Raw genomic sequence first — 19,921 nt, forward strand, 5'->3', positions numbered from 1 at the left:
CATTTTGCAGTCCCACCAGCAGTGTACAAGTGTACCCTTTTCCCCACAGTATTTCCTTCTTCTTCATTGATTCTGATATTTTATCCTTCATTGGATTTGTAGGTAAGAATCACAAATTCAAATGTTTGGCTTTTTTTTTTTAATCATTCAATGAAGATACCCACAGTATGGGGTGTGGAGGAGAGTAAAATTGCTTTGTAGAATTCCAGGTAAATTGACTGGAAATTGCACAAATGGTAGAGACATAATATAGAAATTAGGAAAGTGGGCTGTGCATTTTTGGCACAGAGCACAAGAATGATGGACATACAATGACTGTAGTTACCTCCTTGATCATGCATTGATGATAGAGCAACGCTTGCAAATATCTCTATATAACAACATGCAGACAGCATGTACAAATTGCAAATACCCAGATGAGCAAAAATTAGTTAATTTTTTAATATCAAAAATTTGTTTCTGATGAGTTGCTTTTCCAATAAATGATAAGAACTTCATCTCAGTAAATTATGTTTCTCCCCTCATCCTAAGATTGCGTAAAGTTCTGAGAGAAGATAGTGAAAATGCCAAGGCATTAATGAGGTGGAGATGGGATAGTGAAAGAGTCTTTTCTGTGTTGCCTTCTATCAGTGCAGATGTGAGCAGAAATATTCATTCCAGCTTTCTGTCTCTTATGGACATAGATCACTATTCCTATGCTATTCTTGGGAATGTGTGAGTCACTTCTGCTTCCTGGCTGTTACCTCCTAAATAAATTAGTTAAATACAAATCATTATTTAAGGCTCTGCTTTTAGGAAATGTTTAGCCAAGTCAAAGCTTTTAAAGAGAATTTCAAAGTCTGTGCAGGGTTTATGTTGAGTTATGGGATCAGAATTAAGAGGTATATTGTTTAATACTGGCTCTTTTTTCACACTCTGGTATATGGATTCAGGTTGACATGACTTCAGCCACCTTGAGTCCTAACCAGAGTAACCCTAATAAAATTTTTCTGCATAGTTCCCTAATATACTATTAAGAGTATTATGGTGAGCCTTACAACCAAACCCTGGCTCCAAGGAAGTGCTTGACTCTTTGGTATTAGTTTAAGGTAAACTATTTCAGCTAGGATGGTTACCTTTGTCAAAACCTCTACAGACATCCTTCATTCTGACCCAAATTGCAGGGATCCAACTTATTTTTCTGTTACCCAGGACCATTTTACTGTCAGTGTATTCCCCATCAACTTGCATTCAGTGCAATCATATACCTGTTTTCCTCTCTTTGGCCTCACCATACCTTTGGACTGATCCTTATATGCTAGTACTGGATTGATCTGGAGTATCTGGGTTCCAGAAGATGTAATTTGAAAGGGATGGTATTGGTGAAATAAACCAATGTTACTTTTATTCTATTGGTCAGTTTTGTTACCACAGTAAGATTGCATAACAAACTCTCCCAAACTCAGAGGCAAGCATTTATTCTCATGCTAACAAGTTGACCAGGGGAAATGCTCAGCTTATTTAGGCTGCATTCACCAGGAAAGCTCTGTTGCATGCTCAGCCCAGTTGGCTGAGCTGGGCTTGGTTTTGAATGGGGATTCGATTTTAGATCTGTTCCATATACATTTGTTCTAGAACCAAGCTGAATGGACAGTAGCTCCCTGAGATAAATCGAGAGGCAAGCCAAACTGGGATTGTACATTTAAGACTCCTGCTTGCATTGTTTTCATTAATATTCCATGTATCAAAGTAAATCACATGTCAAGTTCAACATCAATGGTTCAGGAAAGTGCACTCTGTCTACAGGGCAGAGGGAGCAGAGTGAATCATTCAAACTATCACATATATATATATTATATATATAATATATAAAACTTATATATTAAGTTATAGCCTTGTAAATTACAAGGCAGTTAAGAAAAACATTTCTCTCCTTCCTTACAGGTTTAAATGTATGTTTAAGAATTAATGTGGACTGGTGTTGTAGCTCACTGGTAGAGCCCTTGCCAGTCTTTCACAAAGCCCTGTGTTTACTCACCAGGACCACAAAAACAAAACAACAAAAAAATCAGTATTTGTTCTTGGGATATGTGTGTTTGTACTCACAGCCTTCAACAGTTACCAAATAAACATTCAAAAGAAAACAGACTATCAGTAAATGAATAATGAGATAAATTGTGAGATATAGTGATATATGCAATACATACATATATAAAATATAATATGGTGTGTGTGTGTGTGTGTGTGTGTGTATGTGTAATGGAATATTATTCAGTCTTAAAAGTAAAGGAGAAGAATATCCTACCACTTGCAACAACATAAATGAAACTGGAGGGTATTATGATAAGTGAAATAAACCAAACACAGAAAGAATAATATATGAATATGTGGAATTTAAACTACATAGATCAGAGTAGAACAGTGGTTACAGGAGCAGGAAAGGGGGTGGCAATGATAGGTATTCATCAAAGGGGTACAAAGTTACAGTAATATAGATGAATAGGATGTGCCATATAGCATGAAAACTAGAGCTAATAATATTGTATTGTATATGGGGAAATGTGCTAAAAAAGTAGAGTTTGGGTGCTTTTATGATAAGGAGGAGGAGAAAAAGAAGGAGGAGAAAAAAAGGAGGAAAAATGAGAGAAGTTAGAAGAGGAGTGAACTAAGTGATAGAGGCAGATAAGTTAATTTCTTGGGCTGCAATGCTAATTTCTTTATGTATATGTATACTGAAACATCATGTTGTGCATCATAATATATATTAAATAGATAAATATATAGAGAGAAAAGAGTCATGTCTCCAACCTATCCTGAAGGGAAGACTTCAGAGATATATGGACTTGGAGGACAAAACCCAATTACATTAGTCTTCTGTAATTCTTGAAATAGTATTTTAGTTTAACTGATATCTCTAAATTAGGAGAAAGGAAAGTATTGGGGGGTGGTAGGAGAAGGTGCATCCTCATGGGTGGAAAGACCAGATTTTAAGATGGTGGGTGGAGATACCCGAAATGGAGATTTGAAACTTGAAGGATCTGGCTTGAGGACAGAAGATCCAAAATGAGAATTGGGGGTTGTGATGAGAGGACCCCAGGGAGGGATTTAATGCTTGGCTGCTTTCCTCTGGCCTATGAGGCAAATCATGTTCACTGAACTGGTGTAAATTGTTTCTCTTACACATAGTAAGTCACTTTAGTTTTGTTTGCTTTTTTCTTTTCTTCAATATTTCAATTAAGGCTCAGTCATACAACTTTTGTGTGTTATCAAGAAAGTGAAAACCTGGCCTAGGAAGGATAATGAAACATGCTTTATTTAAGTGGATGCTTAATTTGCCTCCTAAAAAGCCTGCTTTCCCAAATAGAAAGAAATTTACTTCTAAATGTGAACATTCAACTTTTCCCTTTTTTATATTCCATTTGGGAAACACAGTGTAAGGGGAGGTTCTGTTTTTGTTGGAAACATGAGCTGTTTTCTTTTTTTACTTAGTGCAAAACCATTTATTCTTCTGATTTATATATTTTACATATTATAGTTAATACATCAAATGTATAATGTGGGAGTTCCCTTAAGAATTTTAAGACCACACATGTTAAACTCAGTTATACATTGTATTAGGATATTAGACAAATGACATTTTAAATAATACAACACATACTTATTATACATTTTTCATTGACAGAAGAACATGCATTTCAAAAATATTTTATTGGATGAAACTTTCTTATTCTCAGGAAAACTTTTGGTTCTTTAATATAATTTATTATGCCTTTTAAAATTCTGTTTGATAAAAGCATCAATACATTATAAATGCCTGTAAAGAAAATATACCTTAAAATTCCAAGGGAAATATTACATAAGTTTCCTCTTTAACATTGTCACAAAAATCCACACAGGCACTAAGAAAGATTGACAAAAATATTTTATGTCTGAACAATAAATTCCAGGTTGGAAACATTCAAACATGATTTTATCTAAATATTAAAGCTTCTCTAAGAGTGAACCTTTGGCTATAACCCAATGAGTTGGTTGGGGTTTTAACCAGGAAAAGATAATATTAGGAAGATTAAAAGAAAGCTGCATACATTTAGCACTAGATATTAGGAATGGGGAAAGGATAAGCTGTAGCTCCAACTCTTTCATTTATTACCACCCATTGGCTTCTCTGGACCTTAGCTTTTGTAGGTTTTTTTTTTGTTGTTGTTGGTGGTGGTGGTTTTGGTTTTTTTTTTTTTTTTTTAAGCTGAAATGTAGTCTAATAACTCCTAGGTCCTTTTAAGTTGTAATACTTTGTGATGTGCTGCAATATTCAAAATTCTATCTAACATGCTGTTATCAAAAAACATGTGAAACTTACAGAAACAAAGTAATATTGCAAGTGTTTTAGGAAAGCAGTCTCCAGGTATCATGAGCTTTGCTCTGGAAATGACCTTGTTCTGCACAAATGCAAATGGTGAAAGAAAGGATCAAAGTTTGTCTTAACAAGTCCACTTCAAATGAGCTGTCTTCCTGAACTAGTTCAATGTTATGGGTGACCCTATGTTCAAACTCTGTGGAAGGTTTGTAAACAACAACTCAGTGGGAGGCTACAGCATTGTAAGTGACTGGCGACTCTGAGCATATTCACAGGGAGAGGCTAGGAGACTGGCAATCAATGAATAATAGAAATGAATAAGCAAGTGAGATGAGATTAAATGAATATGTCAAACTAGATTTCAGAGATATTTCCAGGGCCTAAAATAACTTTTTTTTGCCTGTAAATGCAACAAATTAATTATATCATAACAAACTCATGGATTTTAATGATAAATTCTGCCTGGAAAAAGTTGAGTGTAGTTTTAGTCCTAATTCATTCACACTCTGTACATATTCATTCACCACAGGAGTGGACAAAATCAAATACTGGATGCTGAACACTAAAGAATAAGGTGACCATTGTAGATAGTGTGGAACATGTTGGGAGTCTTGGACTTCAATTCTAATTGGGCAGCTGTTACTCAGCTCTAACTAACTCTTGCTGTGAGAGAAAGTGGGTTTGAGAATCAGGTTTTATGTGAAATTTTGTATGTGAAATTTTCAGCAATTACTCCAATTTTTTAAATATTCTGCATACCAAAAAAGCATATCAGGGGACATATAAGACCTATAGACCGCCAGTTTATGTCTCCTGATTTAAAGCATAGAAGGAATTTGGTAAGAATTTGGAAACTATCAGTTCTAAGATTTGAGAAGATCCTGTTTTGTCCAGTAATGAATGGAGACTCGTTCCAAAGATCCAGAACAATATGTTCTAATAAGCACAATTTAAAGTAAAAAAAAAAAAAATCTTTTACTGATTCTCTCCATTATGAATATTTTCCTATTATTACTTTGATTCTTCATGTTGAGTGGTTACCTGTATCTATTAAACAAATTTATTATGACGAGGAATTTGCTGAGTAAGTCCCAAGTGAAAGTTTATTCTGAAATGGTGTAAATTAATCCTCTGAATACTGAGTTTGTGGCTGAGAAAGGAAACAAATATGAAAAAGTTGAAGAAGGAGAAGCAGAGAAAGACCATGGCACACAGCATGAGTCACAGTCACCTTTTGATCCACAGAGACCTCTATGTGGCACATCAAGCAAAGAGCAATGCTCCAGAACCATTCTAAACACATGATACACATTCCAGAGTCACTTTCTGGTCCTAAGAAAATCTATCCATTTCCTACAATGACCAGATCATCCCTCCTGGTATGTATTGTATTTGGGAGTAGATAGACCTAAGCTATGGGCCTAATTGTAACTCATTCATTAACTGCTTTCTGGATGTTTCCTTGGCAGCAAAATTCAAAGAACCACATGACAAGGATAGAGAGCAAGCTATAGAAACAGTTTTTTCCCTCCCTCATTTTTGCAGATTACTTTTCTAATGAATGGATTCCCCAGGTTTTGCCTTTTTTTGTGTGTGAGAAATGAAATGGACAGGCTCAAGGAGTCATTCTAATCTGGCATGGGGGCATGTGTCAATTCTCTAAAGAATACAACACTTCACTTATGCTGGGAGGGAAGACATGTTTTAAAAGAGCTATCCTCAATTCTGGAAGCTGGATTTCCTATTTGAGCTCATCCCCTTTAAATATACAATGTGGGGAGACAAAGAAAAAGGTACCATAAAGGATATTATAAGCATAGGAATCAATGCCAAAACAACCACTTCAGACGCAGGCAAAATCTAAGGAAAAGGAAGATGTGTGAATATTTCCAACTCAGGACCACATACTTATTTTAATTTTCCTCATTCAGAATGTCCACCAGAGCTTGCAGCAGCCTGTCGTCTCTGTGCTTATAAGGTTTTGTGTTGTAGAAAACATCAACATAGTCATTATACAAACTGTCCTCAGAGTCTTTAAGTCGGGAAGGTTTATTCAACTTTTCCAAGGCCTCATAGAAATTTTCATAAGGAATGTTGAGTTTTGCACTTGGAGACTTCTTTGGTGATTGCTCTGAAGGTAGGTTTTTGCTAAAAGCACTTTGTAGGAGTCGCAGCATGGCCTCAGAAGGCCCCCCCTCTGCCAGTTCATCTCTTCTTACCCCCACACTGCTGCTGCTGGGGCTCTTGGACACCGGGGGATTCTCATTTAGGTTCTTTTTTGTGGGTTGCTCCTAGAATACAGAATGCCATCAACAAAGAGAAAAAAAACATATTATTTCTAGTCAGGCAACCTAGTTGCAGCCCTAGCACAAGCCCACTGCATGTTCACAAAGAGGCAATTTGGTGAGCAGAGAGAGCACAAGGCTTGCAGTTACAAGACTTCAGTTTCAATCCTCATTTTTCCATTCACTGATGAACTTTTGGCAACCTTTTTAATCTCCCTGAATTTCACATGAAAAATAGGAATAAGACTACTTCCATTTCTGGTGTTTTGAAAACTGATGAGATAATACAGGAAAATGTTCAGTGTGTGTTGATTTCCTTCACTTGCTAGTCTGTTCTCGTGGAATCCATAATGGGAAGAAGACAATATTAAATATTTAACAACTCTTTTGTAAGTCACCAACTGATTGCTCTAGAGTAGGAGCAGTTTCTTGCTCTGTGAGAAACTATCAAGTTATAAGAAGGGGCCAGGTAGGAGGGGACCGAAAAGATCAGAGAAACAGTTCTTTGTCAATCATTGCGTACAGTTGTCCCCTAGGACCTTTCACAGATATCAAAATTTGTGAATGCTTAAGTCCTTTATATAAGATGGCATAGGGTTTGTACATGACCTATGTATATCCTCCCATACATATTAAATTGTCTCCACCTTACCTGTAGTACCACAATGTAAATATGATGCAAATAGTTGTGTACGGTGTAGGGAATAATGACGAGGAAAAACATAAACATGTTCAGCATAGACAGCATTTTTTTCAAATATTTTTGATTCACAGTTGGCTGCATCCCAGGATTTGGAATCCATGGATATGGAAGTCTGACTGTATTTCAATGTTTTAACCATGGAAGGGCCCCATTCATATCTTTCAAGGAATCTCTGAGGGAGAAACACTCACAAGGTGAACTTAGTTTAGGGGCCATGAAGAAAAGGCCCCAGTTATTTGGATCCTGGAGGGGAAGTTGCTTAACAGAATAAAATGGGGCCAGAATCCAAGCTAAGGCCTCCACACAACTAGTTGCTTGAATAAATATGAATACTATGTTTCTACATCCTCTAAAACATCCAGCACAGAGCTGGACCTATTCAGGGAAGGTCACTCTGGAAATTTGGAAAAACCTATGTACTACATCTGAGGCATTGTGCTAGATGCTGGGGGGAACAGAGATAGAGAAAATGTGGGTTTCTGGCCACCTGCTGATAAAAGAGACGCCAGCAGCTCCCGAGAACCAGGAGCATGAAAGACTTTGTCTATTTTCTGAAATTTTTGGACAGAAATTGTGATCCCATCGTTCTTCTTGGTGTTGCTAAGATGTGCAAGTTAAATGGTACTTATTATACAGGAACAAGAAAACCTAAGTGATTTGGCTAGCTTGGTATTCCTTCTGCAAAGTGGACATAACATAATGTTTATCATTCCAAGGTTACAAGGATTATAGGTTAACATCAGACCATGTGGAAAATGCTTAAAAATTCAGTCTAGTACAAATATCAGGTATGTGACCAAGTAATTAGATTTTTTTTTTTTACAATTTGCTCTGTCACAAGTGGGCAAAATTCATATTAAGAAATTTAATAATAACTTGAAAATTTTATCCATAATAAATTTTAGATAAAAGCACGCAAAAATAATATTTCTTTCATCTGTTGGGGAAGAAACAGTTTATTGCTACTCCTGCTTCCTCTCAATGCATATTTGCCTTATTCCCTGCCTAAAAGTTAGATGTAACTTCATTCACTGCATTGTCTACCACAGTTCAGAACATAGTGCAGTAAGAACAGAGCCATACAGACCTCCTCCACGTCCACCATCTTCTCCACCCCTCTTCTGTCATTTTGGACGGTGTTGTAGGATGTATACACACGAGGCTGTTTCATGTGGTTTGGCTGAGTAGAGGTCCCATGCAAGATCAGCTTCCAGTTCACAATTCTCCCTTCATTTTGCATTCTTCCAGACTAGTGAATAAAGCACACACATATTTTAGTATGTGTTTTGAATATAAAATAAACTCACTTAAAATATTAGGGATTTCATAGTCAAAACTTAATTTTAAGATTTTGTGTGTTCCATGTTCAGAGCTCTAGTTTGAAAGAAACCACTGGATTCACTCTTGACATAAAAGTTGGTATTTTATAAGCTCAGCAATTAAAAAACTGATTAATTGCTTCATACTCAAGCATCTAATTAAAAAAGCAGAGCTCTCTTATATAATTTTTATTTCCCATATTGGTTATATTCTTAAAAATTCGATTATAACTGTTTTCTAAACTATCTAAAAAAATCTAAACATGCTGGTGGGACCATAAATCAGTATAACTACTATGAAAATCATCATGGAGTTTCCTCAAAAGAGTAGAAAGGGAACCACCATATGACCCAGCTATACCACTCCTCAGGATTTATCTTGGAGAATTAAAGCCATTATACTACAGTGATTCTTTATTCAACCATAAAGAAAAATGGAATTATATCATTTGCAGGAAAATGGATGAAAAGACAGACCATCATATTAAGTGAAATATGTCAAATTCAGAAGGTCAGGAGTCTTATGTTTTCTCTCATATGTGGAAGCTAGAGAGGAGAAAGGAAAACAAAGATGGGGGTGGACTTCCTAAAAATCAAAGGGAGATCAGTACAGGAAAGAGACCTATGTGTGGGTTGGAGGAAGGAGAGGGAGTAATATTGGCTGAATTATATTGTTATATTGTGTGGATATAAGAATATGTAACAACAAATCTGTATAACTATAATGCACCGATAAAACAATGTGGAAGACAAATATCAATGCTGACAGTTTTTTCACTTGGAAAAATGATGTTTTTGGTAACTGAAACTGGTGGGGGGATCTCATTAAATAAGATATCTTGCTGAACATGAAGCTGCTACTTGATATCCACCATAGAATACTTGCAGGAGGGCCTTCAGGTGACTCCGGAAGACTCCATAGCAAAGCTGATCTGAGCATCTAACTTTGGGAATACAGTTGTCTCTCAAGACCATAGGACATGTGGGGCTGTGCTCAGACATGGAACACCTGGATTTGTCCCATAGTCTGTCACATTGTTTATCAGCATACCTTTTCTTCTCTCTAGTATGGCTGGTGCCTAATATTCTTCTAAAATTATTATCTGTTTGAAATAGTATTCTTTGCCCTTCTACTAAGGAGTGGTCAAGTTCTTTAGAGTCCATTATTAATGATGATATAAACTTAGAAGTGCTTCAAAGCGTTGAAAAGTGAATGTGTGCTTCTTCATCCTCTCCTTCATACTTACCATATCTGTAATTCTCAAAGTCCAGGTGCCTACAGGATTCTCTCCCCATGTATGGACAGACATGAAGTCCCAATTCTTAAAGCCATTAGGCGATGTGTCCCGCTCTCTTTCAGCCAACAATACTGTGCTAGTTCCTATTTTCATACAACAAACACGAGTTAATGAATATCCTAACATCTCTTAGAGTGGGATACACTCTTGCATATTATAACTGAATATGAAAGCTGGTTGATATTACTCCTAATTTTCCCTTTTGGTATAAAGTCAGGATAGAGACAATCACAAGAAAAAAAATGTTTTTATCCACAGCACATTGCCTTGCATAGAATAATTTTTCAAAATATATATAGAAAATAATAATAAATATGTTGTTTAAGGTTTATTAAATAAATAAGGTTTATTGAGAGCAACATTTATGACTTGTATTTAAAAAGGGAATCAAAGATATAAAATACATTGTAATAAAACTATTGTTTTGAAATGTAAAAGGAAATTTAAAAATTTAATAGGTGCTTGAGTCTATAATCTAAGTAGACATAAAAATTAAATTTAATTAACTTATTAATTAATTATGAGTTACTTTAATAACCTCCTATCATATAAAAACTAGTTATTTTTTTATATGAAACTTCCAAGTCCAAGTCTTTGGCAAATAAATAAATAATATTTCATTCTAAATAAAAGGATTAAATGAACTATAGACCCATCAATGGAAAAAGAAATGCTTCCTACCAATATTTCAGGCCAAAACCAAGATATCTAGAAAGCATAACTCTAAAATTAACAGAGGCTAATCCAAAACTCCAGTTTATATCCTAGAAAGGGGACCACAGAAGGAGCTCATCTCTCCTCATCTATCACCTATAGAAATCCAATTTAGTCAGTTGAGTACTACTAAAATATGAAAGAGATCAAGACAACTTTAGTGCGATTGTGGCTAAAGGTCCAACCAGCTCTCACATCTGAATTAGGACCTGTTTAGGAAAGGGTATGTGTCTATACATCATATCAAATGGCCTGATTCACATCATTAAGAGGACTGTATTAGTATTTTCAACCTTCTTTTATGGATCAGAATTCCAGGGTTGTTTTTTTTTTTACTTTATTCCTTGAATATTTCAGATATATTTGTAAGTTTTGTTAATTATCAGAATAACTTTCACTATTAACGGTTACATAAGAAAAATGAATGGGAGGTCAGAACCCTGGAAAGTGAACATAGTTTGAAAACCCATGACTTGAGGGAAGGATATTAATTGGAATTATTGACATAGGTCACATTCTTTGCTTATCTAAGAGCCAGTGGGAATGAACAGGATGAGCAAGGCAAAGGAAATCTAACACCAAGAAAAATAAGTATGTTTTTAAGATCTCAAAATAGCTATAAGGAGATTTCATTCTATTAACAAACAAAAACAATAATTGATTTGAAATAATTTGATATACACTTAAGAATTTAAACAAATGGCTTAGAAGAATTGTGCCTGTTTGTTTACCAGCAGCAGAAGTTAGTGTGACATGAAGGTCTCCTCTACGGGAATATTCAATTGTTGCTTCAAATTGCACATGCTCCAGGGACTTGATAGCGTTTTCTTGTCCTTCACAAGCTCTTGTTGGAATTTCAATGATAACTTCTCCATTAGCTTGCAGGGCTCTAAATACATTAAGGAATTAGTATTAAATAAAGTGTATGTCTCTTTTCATGAATTTTATGCATAGGTGTACACATCAGACTTCACTAGATACTCAGCTAGGCTTGTTGTCACTCTCTGTTAGGAGGAGAACCCATTCAAGATTAGCTATAAGTGAATTTCATGCACAAGAAAACAGTAAAGAACATAAATGCTTCAGTATGATGTTACTTACTATAGAATCAAATTCAAGAAGGTTTGTTTTGGATCCACCGAAAGTGGTCCATTACTAGAATATCAAAAAGGCCCTGTTTTTATGATTTTATCCATAAGGCCTTTCTAAGGCAGCTCTCAAGTCTCTCATGCTTGGGTATTTTGTGTGAGTGGGTTTTCAGTATTATTATGGTTGCCTTGACAGAAATAACAAAATATTCATAGCAGTTTCTGCTTCTGTGGCCACATCCATTGAGTCAAAAGTGGTCTGTGTAAAAGCAGATCCTATATGGATAAAAGATCTTATATGGAAGAAAAGTGAAGAATCCCACAGCTCTATGGCTCTTATAGAAAAGTAGGTTTTAGGTAACACTGGTTTAAAAGTACTTCATTTCATTAACTCTCAGATACATTTTTAAAGAGTAGTCTAGTATCTTTGAGTCTAGGATTAATCTTAAAGCTAATGACTGGTTGGTCACAGTTTAACTGACAATGTTTTCTCCTAGTGGTACATAAAACAATGGTGCATTTTAGACAATGCAAAGTCATGAGTGTTGTAGAGGGAAAAAAATGAAAATATGCTAACCTGATTTATAGATCTCAGTAATCCCTCATGAAAAGCCATGGAGAACACTGGCAAATTCCTTCTCCATTGGTTTAGAAGGATAGGCACAAGTAAAATTTAGGCAGAGTAACAAATTCTTTTATTAAATTATGCCAAACATTTAAATATATTTATTTAAAATTCCTGGAGACACTTACCTGGGCTCAAAGTCATTGTCTTTTACAACACATTCCTTCTTCTCAGGCACACTGCTCCAGGTCCCAGGATCAGCTAAATCCACCAGAGCTTTGGCATTTAGCAAACCAAATCCAAATCGACTATTCACCATCAAGCCTGCTCCATTCTTTTTCCATCCAGGGTTATTGGCCAATGGGTCATATTCAGAGGTCCAGACAACCAAGTGCTGCATATCTCTCCAGGTGAGATTTGGGCTGGAGGGGAAGTGACCCAAAGGATCTTTCAGGGATAAAATGAAGTTTCCTCCTCAAAGCAAGTGCTAACAATATGCATCTTTATTCAGGAATTATGAACTATCTTCTGCGATTGTACCAATATTATTGTAGTGTCTATTGGTGTGCTCTTTTATTTGGCATCCAAAATGCAGTACTGAAAATTTCTGCCTATAAAATATGTCTTACTATAAGTAAAATTCAATCTTCTGCATTTCAGAAATGTAAAATTATTTGACACATATTTTGAATTATTTCCATATAACTTGAAAAAAAAAATGGCATCCGCCCCACTTGTAAGATCAGATTACAGTCTGGTTTGCTGAAGCAGCAAAGAGGCAATGAAGAATACTGAGCCTTAGCAATGAGGACCTTGGATCCCACAAAAGAAAGTTCATATTTTATCCTTTAGGGAATGGGAATCATGGAGGTTTTTTGAGCAAGGATATAGTAAAATTGGAAGTCTTAGTAAGATTAATTTAGCAACAATATAAAGATTACTTAGAGAGGCAAGGGATTGAAATCTTTTAAAATATGATGAAACTTTTCTTGATCACCCTATTTAAAATATTAATCCTCCCCATACACTCCCAAGCTCTTACCCTGTTGCACCTTTTCTTTTTCCATAGCACTTATCATTTTAAAACATACTGGGAAATATATTTGTTTTGTGTATTATTAATATATGTCTCCCCGGCTAGAACTTAACCATGAGAAAGAGTAAGATCCCTATCTATCTTATTCCCTGATGTGAAACAAGCACCCAGAGGAATGCTAGGAAGGACATATGCTGAGTAAATATCGGTTGGTTGAATGATTATGTGCCTACGTTAAACAGACTGAATATAATTTTAAAACTTATTGCTATTAGTCATTTGCTTCCCTTGCCTTTGAGACCTGCATTGCTTCCCTTAACCAATCAAGCATTATGTAATAAATAACACCCAAATACTTCTCAAGGTTCCTATTCCTACTTACTATGAATCTGTAGACCAATCATTGGGGGAATCTGGCTCAATTTGCTGCCTTTCCCCAGGGGAAAAAATGCACTGATTATACAATCCCTTGTACACCTAGGGATTGGGAGTACAAACAATGGGACTCAAGCTCCTCATTACAAATCAGACCACAGGCAGTTTCAGTCTTTCCCTGGTAGGCACTAGATAATGGTGCCCTCCAATGCTAACCTACTTGCCAACTGGGGCATTACAGCCTCTGAGAGGCCTAGCAGTCAAGGTTTCAGGCTCCCTGGCCATCAGGCTCTTTGCATTTTGTACATCCCTGACTCCCGTAGGTGAGTGCCTTCTTCCCAGGTGTCTTTGTCTAAGGCCTTGGGCAGAGGTCTTCTTCAGGCACTTTTACCAAGGTTTCCTTGTGAAGGAAGGGAAAAAACCTTGAAGACACTGTTCCTTGCTCTGATTCAATACCCAGTGCTTTTCTACTCCTACCCTCCCACAAGTCCTCTCTCCCTACACACCTGAAGGTCCACAAACTGCCGAAGCCTTTTCTTCAGGGTTCCCTCTACAGAGAGACACCCTCATGTCCGTACTCATCCTCATGACTGGTACACTGCTCCATGAGGGAAAATGGAATCAGGCTAACCGGTGCTTTCTCTGGTTCTAAATTCTTGCTTATACCATAACAGTGGGTGATAAAAGACTGACTCAATGCTTTCATTTTGTATTGTTGCTTTAATGGGCTGCTCCAACATCTGATAGCTCAGCTCACGCTCAGTTGAGCTGCATTCCTACTTGACTCCAGACAATGATTGATGGAGACCATAGAAGGACTCCAGCTCAGTGACTCTCAGTGAATCCCAGACCACTTGTATCATAAGCAACTGGAACACTGGTAAATAATGAAAATTTTAGAGTCCCACCTCAAACCTACAAGTCAAAATGTCTGAGGATAATAGTGCATGGTGGTCCCTGTCTATAACCATGTTTCATTCCCAGATATTCAGGAGGCTGTTAGAAGGATCCCAAGCTAGAGACCAGCCTGGGTAACTTAACCAGACCCTGACTCAATATAAAATGAAAAGGGCTGGGAATTTAGCTCAGAGGTAGAACACTCCTGTACCTACCTACCTACCTACCCACCTACCTACCTACATATCTACCTACCTATTTACATATCTACCTGTTTCCTAAATAAATAAATAATTATAAGAATAGGACATGACTTTCATATTTTTAAAAATCTGTCTAGTCAGTTCTGTATCATAGTGAAAATAACAGGAGCTGGTAGAAAGATTACACAATATGATCAATTAAGACAATTATAAATCATTTCAAATCATGGGGTCAGAATAGGGAGCAGTAGAAAACACATTAAATTGCATTCTACTATCAAAGAACTGGGTGATCCAACTACTTTATCTCTCTGGGCCTGAGTTAACTCATTTATAATATGAAAGGGTAGAATATGACAGTCTCTAGAATTCCTTACTGTTCAGATATTCTATCTGCCTAATATTATAAATACCTTTTTAAAAAAACTTTTTTTTAGTCATAAGTGAACACAATATCTTTATTTTTATGTGGTGCTGAGGATCAAACCCAGTGCTTCATAAGTGCAAGGCAAGTGCTCCAACACTGAGTTACAACCCAGCTCCATACATACCTTTTATTAGCTCTTGTTTCTTTTTTGGTTATCCCACCTTCAGGAATCACTAACTGAGTGAGCAGAAATGGCTATTTTCTCAAGGTAGAACCTAATCGTATCCTATAATGCAATTTATTGAAATGTGTGTTTTCTTCCAGTCTTTCAAAAGGAGTCTGAAGTAAAAGTCTCCTATCAAGGTGGTCAATGGGCAACAAACCAGTTTTCCATTTGTATCCTCAGTGTGTGTAGGTGTACTTAAGAGGGTAGGGATGAGGAAAAGTATAAAGGAAGTATATGTCAGGGAGCTGATAATCATCTACAAAGCTTACACTTTCTATATTTCTATAGTGGAACATTTATTTAATATTTAATTGCAAGTTGTACTGTTTTTTAAAAATTTACCCTATATAGTCTTTGAAAAATATTTCAAGAGCTTCACTGTCATACAATTAGGAAAGTTAAACACATTTTCCTAACAGAGTTATTCTTCATTTGTGTGTTTGCTTCTCATAAATGAAAAACAGCTGTTAACAATAGTGCAAACTTGTTCCTGACAAAGCCTTCCTTTGTCGATAAATGCTCAACTGCATCCACAATAATTAAAAATTTTAAAACTGCATTGTGTTGCTAATCAAGGGTGTTTACAGAAAATAAGCATTACAGAATTAAATGGTGAATTGAAGCATTGTTTCTCATTAGAAGAGATGTAGGTCTGGAGACAAAATTAATTCTAAAGTGAAAATTATTAGAGGCTACCTGTTTGGCCTAATCACACACCCTGGTGAGTCCAGATGCTGAGTATTTTTTACTTTGGCCTTTCTAACATTTTTCAACAACAAAGATTTTTTCTTGTGATTTTTCCCCCATTCCCAAAGGTTCCATATGCATTATTGAGAATCTATGTTTTTAGACTTCAATAAAAACAGAAAATTGGTTTGCCTGTTTGTTTAGTACCTCCAAAGGTATGAAGGAATCCATGGTTCACATCAGAATTGTTCTCCCTTATTAAAAATTATTCTGATTCTTTTTGAGGTTTCATGCATAGACCAAGGTGATTGTCTTCCAACTTTCTTAGGTATATTCACTACTTAATAATGAAGGTGCCACAGGCATGATGTAAGGCATTTATTTCTTAATATTTATCTCTAAGATATGCCTATTAAGGTATTAAGGTACCTAATGGACATCTGGAAAAGGCTGTAGAAAATATTTCTTTATAGCAGTTGTTTCTCAAAGTTAGGTGAAGGTACTAATAGCATTAAAACTGTCTAGGGTACTTGCTAAAAATGGCAATTCCTGGGCTATAGGGGAAACTTCAGAATCTGAGTTGCTGGCAATAGGATCTGGAAATCTGTTGTTAAATAAACTCCTCAGGTGATTAGTATCTATGCCAGCATTCAAAAAACACTGTTCTTAGGAAGGGAAATATCCCCCTATACATACGTCAACCCAAAATATGTTTTCTCTTTTTCTTTCCTTATTTCTCTACCTTCATCATATTTAAAGCAGCTAATACACATTGTGGCAGGACACTTAGGAGGAACTCATAAATATGTGTTCATTTACTTCAATCTTCCTAATCCTCCTTTATTTGATGGAATGTAAGGCATCCACTCAACATTCCTCTCTCCCAAGGCTGTGAAGGCAACATAGTGTAATTGCTGATAGCATAGTTTTGGGGGCAGATAGACCTGAGTATAAATCTCTTTGTGGGATTTTGGTTATATTTATCAACTTCTCTAAGCCTCAATTACTTCATTGATAAAATCCAATTAATAATTTCTATGTTAGGAATGTTGCAAGGATTAGAATTAATACATATAAGTGTGTGGTATGTAGTACAAAATGGATAAATATTGATCTCATTATTCTTGATAAGTTTAGTTCAGAGTTTTTCATTTTTCCATTTGAATCTTAAGAGATGGTACCTATTTAAGTGATTTTCTGAGTCTTGAGTGTCTAGATATAAAACTTGATCACACATCTAGAAATGTTGGTATTGAGATTTTATTATCTAATAATCTTGGTATAGACAATTGAACCATCCAATCCAATTGAGAACAGAAATATCAATAATTTCTATGTAACTTGGAAAGAAAGACATAAGATCATATCTATATTACTGAGAAATTATAAATGTAAAGACAGATCATGTCCATCTCACTTCTGAATAAAAATAAAGGGAACTGAATTCTTGTGATTTGCACTTGGGATAGCATAGACAGAATGCTGTGGAACCTACATACCATTCCCCAGAAAATTTCAAACACACTCATAAGCAATTCTGCATTTAGTTGCAAAGACATTCATGGACCTCAGGGATCCACCTTGTGCAATATAAGCCCTTCTTTAGAAAGACTCATTAGAGACAAATAAAACTAACGAGACTAGGTCATTCTTAGATGATTTTCTCCTTATGTAGAAAAAGAAGGTTTGACATTTTAGGAACCAGCAATTAAACTTCAAAAATTTCTGGTTTTGACTGGAATTTATACAAGTGTTCAGCTAGATGACTATTTCTAATATATTCATCATTAGACAAAGGTAGGCTAGGCCTAGTCGTTATATTTACATGCATCTGACAAGTGCAGGGAAGAGAAGAAAGACTCTACACTTACGATTTTAAGGCTGGCTTTGTTTTAACATCTCCCGGTGACTAATGATCTATATTCTGAGATAGTAAATACTCTGTTTCATTTTTAGACCTTTTACCACCAACCTCAACAAGTCATGTTGGATTATCTCTATATACCCTTATCTTTGATTTCAAATCTGAGAATTTTATAAAGGGAAGAAGTTTGAAAAAAAATGGTGTTTGACCCTTTCATTCATTTTACAACTGGACAGATGAAGCCCTACATGTGAATTACCTTGCTTAAAGCCAGACAACTAGTAGTATATTTCCTTGCTTGGACTATTTTTTTCTTCAACATTGGTTTGGATCTTCTGGTGCCAGTTATAGCTTGTGCTCATGAATTTTTGTCTTCTGTCTATCCCTCCCTATTACAAGTGAACTCGGATTCTAAATATAGCTTTTCTGTTAGCCCCCCCCCATCTACTTTTGATCAAGTACCTGGATTTCTTTCTTTCCTCATCAAACATCTCAGTCCTTCTAAGCAGCTAGACTCTTTGTAAGATCTTTGGCAGACTGTCTTGCTTAGCCACCATGGCTATGCCATTGCTGAGATACCCAGGAACTATACCACATTACCACCGGGAGCCCCAGGGCTCCTAGAGCTATGCTGGACTCTCCTGGACAAAGGCTCAGCAACTTCTGGGCTTTTCAGTTGTGGCAAAGGCAAAGATGTTCTGTTCCACTGCTCCTGTGAACATAGTTCACTGAACATGGCATGAGGAGACTGCATTGTCCTCTCTCTAGAGAATATAACTTCTTCTAGAACAACCTTCTTATTGGGAAGGACAATACTAGTTTACAAGATTTGCTGTCACCACACCACAGCAGAAAGTACAAATAAGGAAAAATAAAAAAAATCTGTGGATTTGTCATATATGATGATTAATTTTCTTATCCATTATTAAGTATTAGATTGTTGAAGTAACTATTTTGGGGGAAAATAGACATCCTACACCAAAAGAAATTCCAGGAGATTTAGAATTTAAGTATGACAAAGGAACCAAAATAAAAGACAAATGAACCCAGTTTTTGGCTGTGCAGATTTTTCTGAGCATTAAAGCAAAGAAAGTAGCTTAAAAGTAACAGACTGGCAAACATGTCTATTTACATTCTAACTTCATTAGACTAAAAATGACCTATAAATAAATTAAAAAGTAAATGTCAAATTGATAAAATACTGATAGATTTTCTTCATTAAACAAAATGAAGGCCATAAAGAAGCAGTCAAATGGCCAAGACAAATAACTACATGACAAAGTACTGAGTTTCTTTAGTAATTAAACAAAAGCATAGAAAAATGAGATTCTATTTTCACCTATCCAATTAGCAAACATTTTAAAAGATAATAAAAGTAGTTTGGCAAGGGTTTTGGAAATTGGTACTTCCAAATATATACTCCTGGTGTGAATAGAAAATTATATAGTTTTTCAAAGTAGCAATTTATTGATAAGTATTAAAAAGCATTAAAATACTCCTGCTTTTTGGTCCAGAAATTCACAATCTGAGCATTTACCCTGAGAAATTTATCAGAGATGGCAACAAATTTTTATGGACAAGAGTGTTTAAGCTTGATTAGATGACTTTAATAATTTGCTATTTATACTATAAAAAGATGAAAATTATATCTTTAATTCTCATGTCCCTTGACATAGTAACATTAACTCCAAGACTAGCTTATTCTGAAAAAAAATGTTTTGTAATATTGTTATTCCTAACACCCACAGGAAATTATTTGAATCAAATTCTGCCTAATGAGAAGAAGTCCTGTTTGTTAGGGGGAACAGGAATTGGAGAGACAACATGAATTTATAAAGGTCAAGGAAGATTGGTTTGAACATGAGAAAGCATGGGTGGATGTTTAATATACTGTAGGATGTATTATAAAAACAACTACAAAATACTGTGCATAACAGAATCTTAATTTTGTAAGATATGTG

The 19,921-nt window shown here is 35.7% G+C and overlaps 1 protein-coding gene and 1 long non-coding RNA gene across 4 annotated transcripts in view; one reads left to right on the forward strand and one right to left on the reverse strand.

Annotated features, from left to right (window-relative positions):
- LOC110598231 (uncharacterized) overlaps positions 1 to 19,921 on the forward strand; it is a 400,762-nt gene that overhangs the window by 346,348 nt on the left and 34,493 nt on the right. The window lies entirely within an intron of this gene.
- The window catches only part of Pcsk1 (proprotein convertase subtilisin/kexin type 1), a 40,237-nt gene continuing 23,893 nt past the window's right edge, over positions 3,578 to 19,921 (reverse strand). The window contains exons 10-14 of the mRNA XM_005326146.4: positions 12,494 to 12,727; positions 11,384 to 11,541; positions 9,888 to 10,021; positions 8,409 to 8,570; positions 3,578 to 6,624 (exon numbers count right to left, since the gene is read on the reverse strand). Of these exons, the coding sequence (XP_005326203.1) occupies positions 6,247 to 6,624; positions 8,409 to 8,570; positions 9,888 to 10,021; positions 11,384 to 11,541; positions 12,494 to 12,727 (1,066 nt within the window). The 3' untranslated portion in view covers positions 3,578 to 6,246. The remainder of the gene's footprint in view (positions 6,625 to 8,408; positions 8,571 to 9,887; positions 10,022 to 11,383; positions 11,542 to 12,493; positions 12,728 to 19,921) is intronic.

The sequence above is a fragment of the Ictidomys tridecemlineatus genome, chromosome 1 (genome assembly GCF_052094955.1).
Source record: "Ictidomys tridecemlineatus isolate mIctTri1 chromosome 1, mIctTri1.hap1, whole genome shotgun sequence".
NCBI lineage: Eukaryota > Metazoa > Chordata > Mammalia > Rodentia > Sciuridae > Ictidomys > Ictidomys tridecemlineatus.